Below are 10,494 nucleotides of genomic sequence, written 5' to 3' on the forward strand. Positions count from 1 at the left end.
TAATAAGGATATATTGATCATATCTAATATATGAGTGTTAACTAAAGGAAAGACCTCCTTAAGTAGCCTAGTTGGGATGGGGTCTAAGAGACACGTTGATGATTTAGATGAAGAAATCACTGCGGTCAGTTCTTGAAGAGAAATTGGGGAGAAGCAATCTAAATATATATTAGGTCTTACAGCTGTGTTTGAGGTTAGATAGGTACTATCCCGATGTTGCTTCCATCAGTGTGTGAGTGTGTTTAAAACTAGTAGCAGGTGGCACCTTGCATGGTAGCCTCGGCCACTAGTGTATGAATGTGTGTGTGAATGGGTGAATGTGACTCGTAGTGTAAAAAGTGCTTTGAGTGGTCAGATGACTAGAAAGGCGCTATACAAATGCAGGTCCATTTACCATTTACTTTTAGTTATTGTACTTAAGCACACTTTTTTTTATGATTTGCAATTTTTATTTTATAATATTCAAATCAGTTACATCACATGGTATACATAATGCCATCTATTTTAACAGCAAAACACACTCCCCCCACCCATCCCACCCATAACTAAGAGGCCATTAACCGTCAGATGACAGGAACGGTGAAGGGCGGGCCAACTTATGAGAGAATCGCCAAAGGACTGACCAGCCGTGACTTCCCTCGGAGTACGTCACTGCTTACGTCACGCGTTAAGCTGCACGTTTTGTTACTTGCTCACGCCCCCCATTGCCCTGCAAAAGGCAGATTCTGTTGTAACAAAAGTAGGTAGGCGGCATTTTGCTGCACTCCCCGATTTTGTTTTTATACTGCCAATGCTGAAAGAAGACTGACTGGGCTTTCCTGCAAATTTGCACAATTCCTGCTTAAAAAGGGCTAGTGAATCTTCATCCAATATTGATTCATCTTAGGGCATGACCAAAGCACGTGTACCAGTGTACCTTCATCCCTACAACACTTCCAACAAGTAGCTGAGTCTTTTAAGCCAAGTCTGAAAAACATACTCGGGGTCCAATAGAATCGGTGCAGAATTTTAAATTGAATAAGCCTCACCCTCGGGTCCCTTGACATTGTTCGGGAGTTACCACAGATTTTAACCCATTCCTCTTCATTATATGATACCCCGAAATCTCTTTCCCAGGCAAGTCTCAGGGCTGAGACACCTTTATCTACTCCATATTCCATCAGCATCCTATAACATTTAGCTGCTTCATGACCTTTACCCAGTACCTGGAGAATTTTTTTCTAACTTATCTGCTGGCTTTGGGAAGTGTAAATTCGACCTGTAAGTCTTTTGCAATACATGGCTTAATTGAAGATATCTCCAGAACTGGGTTTTGGGTAAGTCATTTTGTTGTTTTAGATCTTCAGATGATTTAAGTGTATTGGTGCTGTATACATGTTCTAATATAAGGATGCCTCTCTCTACCCACTCCTTCCAAATAAATGTTTTTTTATTAATATTTAATTTAGCCAAATGCAAGCATCCTATTTAAATAAGGATCAAACTATCAGCCCTGAGATCTTCCTCCATGCCCTTTGAAGATGAGATATGATTGGGTGATACTTGTGTTTAGATGTTTTAGTGGACAAGCAGTGAAGCAGAGGGAGGGGGGCAGATTCAAACTGCTCTATGCTGTACCATGGTGGGGCTCTCTCCGGTGGTAATGTCCAGTGTGCCAAGTGCCTGAGGTTAAATGCATAATATTAATATACCAAATTTGGGAACCCTAAGCCACCGCTATTGACCGGCCTTTGTAATTTCCTCATATTCATACGTGGTCGTTTTCCATTCCACATAAATTCTTTAAATATGTTATTAAATCTGGGATTTCTAATGGGAGAGAGTGAAGTAAGTAATAAATCCTGGGGACACAGTTCATTTTGATAATGGTAACTTTTCCCCATGAAGACAAGTCAATATCTAGTCTCTGTATTAAGGAGTCAAAGTCTGCTTTGATAATATCATCCAATTTAGGGGGAAAGAGGATGCCCAGATATTTCAACCCCTGCCTAGGCCATCTGAATCAGCCAGCTTGGAATGTAGTCGGACAGTACTTTGTTAGAAGTAGTGCCTTGGACTTATCCCAGTTGACCTTTTATCCCGAGATCTTTGAAAAGGTGTTAATTGTGTTCAACAATGAGGGTATTGATACCACAGGTTCCGAAACCAGTAAAACAATATCATCTGCAAACATCAATAATTTGTGGATGGAGCCATTAAACGTTACTCCTGGAAAATTATCATCACACCTAACTGCAGCTACAAGAGGTTCCATCACCAAACAGAATAACAGAGGGCTGAGTGGTGACGCCTGACGTGTACCTCTCTCCAACTCAAAATATGAAGAAATGTACCCATTAGTTTGTACTGCTGCTTTTGGTCGATTATATAATAGACATACCCACTTCATAAAAAATTCTCCAAAACTAAATTTCTAAAGTCCTAAACAAAAATCTGCATTCCACATTATCAAATGTTTTTTCAATGTCAAGCGAGACAGCAGCAATCGGCGAATTGGAATTTGAAACTGCCCACATAATATTAATAAAACTTCTAATGTTGTCTGCAGAGCTACATTTATGAATAAAACCCACCTGATCTTCATGCACTAGAGAGGTCATTACCTTCTCCAACCTATTTGCAAGTACTTTGGACAAAATCTTGGTATCTATTGGAATAAGAGAAATCGGACGATAGTTCTTACAGTAAGAAGGATCATTATCCTTTTTAAGAACAAGTGTTATTAAAGCTGTTGATAGAGTAGCTGGTAGCTCCCCCTTTACAAATGCCTCATTGTACATACTGAGTAGTAAAGGTGTCAATTCAGTGACGTAACATTAAAAAATTCAGCTGTAAAGCCGTCTGACCCTGGGGCTTTTCCATTTGGTTGTCCTTTAATTACCCCAACAATTTCTTCACTGCTTATCGGGCGGTCTAGATCTGTCTTTTGCGATTCGGACAATCTGGGAAGATCCAATCCTTGGAAAAATGTTTCCATACACTCTTCATTCCGTTGAGAGTCCGATGTATACAAATTTACGTAAAACTCTCTAAACATATTATTAATATCTACAGATTTTGCTTTTAGTTCTCCCTCCTCTGATCTAACGGCCGAGATAATAGATGACAGTTCTTTCTGTTTTAAGCAGTTTGCCAATAATTTGCCTGCTTTATGCCCTGATTCATAATATCTTTGTCTCATTCTGAAGAGCGAGAACTTCACTTTCTTCAGGATACAGTTATTATCGTATTTAAGTTGTGTTAGGGCCCGAAGAACCTCAGAATTAAAGTTCCTTTTTAAGTTGGTCTCATACCTCTTAATTTTGTCTTCAATCTCAGCCTGTTTTGCAATGCTCCCCTTTTTTTTATGCGAAGCGTATTGAATGATAAACCTTCTCAGTACAGCTTTCTGCACTTCCCAGGCAATCCCTGCAGAGGGCGCTGTGGGTTCATTCAACTCAATATACGTATGTATTCATTTGGTGTCTTAAACTAATTCGACGTTTAAATTCTAGTCAAATTAACTCAAAACTCAAAAATTGCTGACTGAACATAAAAAATATGTCAAGCTGACAAGGGATGAGTTTTTGTGTTGAGTGAACATAAAGGTTTTATGTCATTTTGACAATCCAGGGCATCTGTGTAGACTTAACATTCAAATTTTGTGTCATGGATGGATTGGAGTTTATAGTGTACCTAATTGTTGCTGTTGTGATTTAATGTTGTTGTCCTATTTGTGTTGGATGCTGCTATTTGACCCTGTCTTGGCTAGGTCTCGCTTGCATAAGAGGTTTTAATATATATGTGACTTCCTGGTTAAATAAAGATTGTTTGTACAATTGTTGTACCCCTCCATCTGGTTAAGTTGAGAAAGCTGTCACCTGATGGTGGTGTAAGATGGCAAGTCACCAAGGGATCACCAAAGTCTTAAGAGTTCATCCTGTGGAGAACATAAATCATGCAAATTCATCCATTAGTTTTTGAGATATTTCAGTCTTAAGTGATGAGCAGGCAAACCAACATTGCCATCCCCAGAGCCTTGCACGTAGCATGACGAAACACTTCTAATATCTAAGTGAACGATACCTAGTGAATGAAAACATTTTGATATCACTACTGATTGCTTCAAAACTTTACTTTTTTTGAAAGTTCGTACAATTTTGGATTCATTAATAACTCTGGATATGAAGCACATGAATGGTGATATTTCTTAGTAAGCTCTCTCACCTGTATTTGGTTTTCTGGTATTACTTTGTATCACAGCAGTTCTGAAGTTAAAGACAGATACTCTAAAAGAGAACTTAAGATCAGATTCATAATATTTCTTCAGCCCTCTGAGAGTACAGCCCGTACAGGAGCAGACATTTGAAAAGGATTACCACAATGTTGAAAAATGTTCCAGGAGGATTCTCATACATCTCTCTTGCCAGTTTTTCTCTTTACAAGATACAGTAAATGTCTTTTAATAGTCTTATCCTGCATTGTAGCAGGAAAAGGTCAGGAGTAAAATTCTGCCTGACACCAGAGGTTTTTGTGGGGTAATTTAAAGACATGTCAAGAAAGACCTTTTGCCTGGTGAGTGGAGAAATGTTCCATATTTATGACGCCTCTGTCTGAAGGGTATTAGAGGAATAAGTGAGAGGGTGCTCTCTGAGTTGTAACAGAAAAGATGTGCTTATACCTTGGTGGCTCAGGACAAGCTCAGGATCACAGATGCAGAGAGCATCCTGAATCACGGACTGATGGGAGCTCAGTGTGCAAGACAAGTTGAAAATGTGGATGAACAAGATAGAGATCTGAATCAATATAGCATCATGCCCCTTGATAAGAGAAAAAACCTACACTGTGAGTCAGAGCTTCTCTGCTGTCATTGAATTTCAGATTGACTCTAAGGACTTCAGAGTGTTGGAGCTTTGACATGTTAGTGAGTTCTGTTGTCTTAAAAGAGAAATTGTGCTAAAGCTTTGGGAAACTCAGTATTTTCCGTAGTTGTCTGTGCTGTGTCAGCCTTAAATTCTGTATTGGTGAAACATCTCCACCCTTTACTTTCTGAAGAAACTTCACATTCACATTCTGTTTGTAACATCTAGATGGAATAACTCACCGAACAGCAAGAGCACAGGCCTGAGAACGCCACTCTTTACTACCTACCAAAGCCTGTTTTTAACATTATTATTTTATTGATCATGTGATTGCATTTATCTTGTTTCATTTTAATGACTGCATGGTTTTATCAGTTATTCTTGGACCTAATTTCAGCTATCATGGCTTTGTGTGTATACTGCAAACTTCACTGCTCACAGTAAAAAAAGGATATCCACCACCTGAGGTCAGAGCTTTAGAAAAAGGTTCAGATTCTGATTGAAAGGTTTGTCTGTGGTTTGGGCTTGCTGCCCAGGTAAAGCATATCTCTTATACACAGTCCTTCAGTCTTGCTATCCTGGTGGCCTGATCACCTTCCTCCCTGGTTTCACCAATGTTGTCACCTTTGGTGGCCAACCTTCCTGGGCTGGCTTCAGTACACACTAGGGAGGCAAACAAGGAGAGAAGCTATTCCTGCATATAAAAGCTTTTTGCAGAGGTTCTGGGCACCACTACCACCGCTGCTGCACTGAACCTGGTGACTACAACACCAATGCTGCCAGATGATGCAGGGGTCAACACGAGAATGACGCCCATGGCCCATCTCCACAACTCCTTCAGGGTCCTGATGGATGAGGCTGTGGTACACCTGGATGATGCCTCTGCAGTTCAAGCTTCCACAGCTTCACCTGTGGCTTGCCCAGGTCAAGCAGCATCACTCCACCTTGAGGAAGAACCACAGCAGGATGCTGTCATTAAATGCTCAGGCCATTTTCCTTGGACTAAGCATCCTTGCCCTATCCACCTCAATGAAGAGGGAAGTAGCTGAGCACTGCTGTCCTGTCTGGCCCAACATTAATCATTGATGAAACCATGACCAAGGAAATCATGTCATAAACACACACTGTTTGGTGCCACAGTCCTTGACATTTTGGACAAAACCTGTTGACCTACTGCCCTCAATCCTTACGTCTATCAAAACAGAAACAGTGCTGCATGTGGGGACGGAGGACCCATGCCACTTGGAGACTGAGCACAACAAAAATGATTCCAGCCTCCTTTTTATTAAGACTGTGGGAAGTCTGTTTTTATTTCTGGCCCTATTCCCACTCTCAGCCTGCACACCTGGCTCCACTCCACATGCAGATCCCACAACATGGATTTTATCGATCTTTTAAACTTGCTCTGGGATCATGCTTCTCTCTTCAAAAAAAAAAAAAAAACAGGATTCCTCCTAACAGACGGGGAAGCCAGATGTTTTTGACTAAAATTCATCATGCAGTCTATTCCTCTCTATGTGCATGACTATTTACACAGCATACACCCACCACAAAACTCCCCTCTCCCTGTCTCATCACTGTCTCCTTCACTAGCTCCCCCTATTGTCCTGTCCCAGCACTAAAGGCCAATTCACAGTTTCCACGTGTCCATGAAGGTCCAATTTTAAAGGCCCACTTTTCGTGATCACATGGACTGTAGGCATAGCAAGCACGACGACTGCACATGCTCTAATCTCTTGCTCCACACCAGTCCAGTCCAACATACTGCTGTCAAGCCAGGCACCATCGTGAAGTTACTTTTAAGTTGGATATTTGACAGACATTCAATCCAGACCCAACAGCATTGTTTAGTTTCACTTTCCCCCAATGTCGGCAGTAGGAGGCTTTCCTTCTGGCCCTCCTGTTTACTGCCGGAGGGCTGAAGTGGACTGTCAGTTGTACCATGAATAGAATCGCATGCACGTCTGTATGACCGCAGCTCTCCACGGACATTCAGTGTGGAGGGTGTGTCCGAGCCTTAACACTTCTACAGGTCCTTCCCCCCATCCAAAGTGGTTATTCTATGAAGTTTGATTTGATTTGATATTCTGATCCTGGTTCACTGCTTCTCAAGAGATGTGGTCCCATTCATAAATCTGCAACAAATGGTAGCAACAGGATCAGTCAGCTGTGCACCACGCAACCCCCCAGCCCCCTTGCCCACCGTGAAAGTCTGAGCTCTTCACTTCTCAGAATGGTGTTGGACAATGTTTGTTCCATAACCAACAAAACCTTTGTGACCAAAACAAAAGGGATATGGAACATGCCTCCCCCAACAACCTGTGACTGAAGGACCTCACTTATATCAGCTTGCCTAGATTCTCAGGCCACGGAGGCGAACTTGCTGCTGTATTCATGTCAGTTGGTGAGCAATAGGTCTTTCTCCTTATTTGAATCACTAATGATTAACATTGGTCATTCTAAACCCTTTTATTGCATTTTTTAACGTTCACCTGGTCCAAACAGCTCCTTTCAATGAATTTAGTAAATTGTTCTGTTCTCAAGATTTATGTCTCTTGGTGATTCTAACATTGATACTGTGATAGAGTCAGTAACTCTGGGATTCTGGCTTGATAGCACCTTTAAGGACAGGGACTCTGATCAGAGAGTAGGGCACAGAGAGTTCAATCCAAAGGAACTTTAATGACCATTTGTTGGACATTTACAGGTCATGGATGAGGTGAATATGGGAGCCTGGAGATGTGTACGTGTGTGTGTGTGTGTGTGTGTGTGTGTGTGTGTGGTTCTAAAGAAAACAGAAGAAATAAAATTACAGTATTAGTCTCCAATAACATACACTGTCTTATATACATTAGCCATATATTACTGTAACAAGGTATAAATATTGGTATTGAATAATCACATAAAGTAGACTGGTTAAATTAAACTTAGGAAATCTGGTTATATATGAGAAAACTGCATTATTATCTGTTAGTGTGTGTGTGTGTGTGTGTGTGGTTCTAAAGAAAACAGAAGAAATAAAATTACAGTATTAGTCTCCAATAACATACACTGTCTTATATACATTAGCCATATATTACTGTAACAAGGTATTAATATTGGTATTGAATAATCACATAAAGTAGACTGGTTAAATTAAACTTAGGAAATCTGGTTATATATGAGAAAACTGCATTATTTATCTGTTAAATTCACTGAAAATGCACTCAAACTCAGTTACTGGCCAGAATGAACAATTCTGTAGTCAACAGAGTCTACTAGTGGCACAATAACAAACTGCAGTACTGAGACTGGACACATGGCGAGATGCCGCGATTGCAATACAAACGTGCTTAAGTACATAAATAACAATGAATCGCCACTTTACCATAAACTCTCATAAAGGTACTAAAGTATGCCACTCAAAACATAACAACACAAGGCAAGTAAGCTGTATTAGCAAGAAATATGTCCACATGTTCTGACCATAACTGGGAAAATTACCATCTTCTCTCATATGGATTGCAAACAGAAAACACTCAGATGTACAAGCTCAGGAGTAACAGTAAGTCAGGTAGGGGAGACCGGGGGCAATTGTAACACTTTTTGGTTTTGATGTGATAACTAAAAAACTGTTTGAGCTATTTGGATATTTTTTATGTAATAAACTTGTATCTACGTTCTACTTGTTAACAGTAATTAAATGTTTTTACAAAAAATGTTTGGGTCACAATTTTGATTCAAACACTAGAAGTCAAATGTTCAACGCATACGGGGGCAATTGTAACAACACACTTAAATAAATAAATACCTTTATATCAATACCAAGGACCAAAGTAAACTCCCAATAATGCAGATACAGTTAAAACTATTTAATATCATATAAAAGTAATGTATAATAACAATAAAAAACACTCACCTCATCAACATTAAAAAGTCAAAAATAGATTTACCGCATTGTTTTCTCTCAACAATTTACAGGGCCACCATAAAAAACACAAGTAACCAACTCTGTTAATTTTAGGCTATATTTACAACTTGTAGCAAGTGTATAACTTGATGAAAGTCCAGTTTAATTGACACCTGTGAAAAAGTTGGATCATAAATCAAAAAAAGAATCATACCGATATAGCTCTACTCATATATTGTTATGATAAACCGATACCAATATGGTAAAAAATGACAGATATAGCCGATACCAATATGATTACCAATATATCATGCATCCCTACTACAAAATGTAGACCTAACAGTTATTAATGAACAGTTAAAAATAGAACAATCAGAAACTAACATCTGAATAACAAATCGAGGGATTCACTTTCTGAACAGGGGTCTCTCACTCACTCTTGCAGTTGTGGCAGACATATTTATGGCTCCCATGTGTGCATGCTTTGTGGGCCCAGGCATGGCATTCGATACAGGCAAGCCAAATCTCCCTTGACCGAGAATAACTCTCCAGGCAGACAATACAGTACACCTCCTCCTCTTCACTGACCTCATCTTCTTTTTTGGCAACTCTCTTCTTCTTCTTTAGTTTGGTTGGTTTGGTTGGAGATAAATTCACCTTTCTCTTGCACTTTGATTTTGAGGCTGTGTCCCTTTCCAGCTGCAGGGTGTTTCTGACAGGGGTGTCAGTTAAAACTGCTGAGGCTCTTTTTCTCCTTTTCTGCACACTCACCTTGCGTGGAGAAGCTTTAGGGTGGGGTCTTACTTTGGCAGGTGAGAATTCAACCTGGGGAGGCTGGGGCATAGCAGCCTGGGGCAGAGCATGCTGAGCAGCCTGGGGCGAAGCAGCAGCCTGGGGCGAAGCAGCAGCCTGGGGCAGAGCATGCTGAGCAGCCTGGGGCAGAGCATGCTGAGCAGCCTGGGGCGAAGCAGCAGCCTGGGCCAGAGCATACTTAGGAGCCTGGGGTGGAGCTTCCTGGAGTGAAGCACATTCTGAGGGCTGGGTCTTGTATGGGCCTGGAAGTGGTGCAGGAAGATGAGGAAATCTTCCTCTTGCATCCATCCTGATCCATTGGCAGTCCCAATACATCCAGACGGTCTGTCTCTGATGAAGTGAGGATAAAAGTTCTTTCTTGGGAAGATGAAGTGGGGAGGCATTTATGGCTACCATCATGGTCACCAGTGAACCACACTCCCCAGAGGTGACTTCTCCAACTTGTCTGGCGCCGCGTCTTGCCACTACCTTGCCGGGATTCTGGATTGTAGTAATGCCAGTTTCATCTGCCTTCCAAATATCCTTTGCCCTGAAGCCATGCTTTCCCACAACCTCTTCAAGGAGAGTGAAGAACTTTCCCACATTGGTCTTGTTGAAATTAGTGGCTCTGGCAAGGCTTGGGGTGTGCGAATGGAGAGTGTAGGGTGCCTCTTCATAAAGGCAGTAAACCAATCTGGCCCTGCCATCCCATTCTCTCTCCATTTTGCTGGCCACTTCAGGTCATTTTTCTGGACGAGTTGGTAGGCAAACTTGCGTATCTGTGGGGGTGATTGGTGGGGAGAGGGGTGGGGGTGGTAGTATGTTAAGTATAGTTCTTGGTTTATGAGGTTTACATTTATGTTAATTATATGAATTTAGTGTTATTTGAATTTTCTTTAACAACACACATGCACACACACACACACACACACACACACACACACACACACACGCACGCACACCACACACACA

The 10,494-nt window shown here is 41.0% G+C and overlaps 1 protein-coding gene across 1 annotated transcript in view; it reads right to left on the reverse strand.

The window, feature by feature from the left end:
* Positions 1 to 10,494, reverse strand: part of LOC126400469 (GTPase IMAP family member 7-like) — a 45,493-nt gene that overhangs the window by 34,573 nt on the left and 426 nt on the right. The window contains exon 2 of the mRNA XM_050061189.1: positions 9,502 to 9,744. Coding sequence (XP_049917146.1) covers positions 9,502 to 9,744 — 243 coding nt within the window. The remainder of the gene's footprint in view (positions 1 to 9,501; positions 9,745 to 10,494) is intronic.

This window comes from Epinephelus moara, chromosome 14, assembly GCF_006386435.1.
Source record: "Epinephelus moara isolate mb chromosome 14, YSFRI_EMoa_1.0, whole genome shotgun sequence".
NCBI classification, from domain to species: domain Eukaryota; kingdom Metazoa; phylum Chordata; class Actinopteri; order Perciformes; family Serranidae; genus Epinephelus; species Epinephelus moara.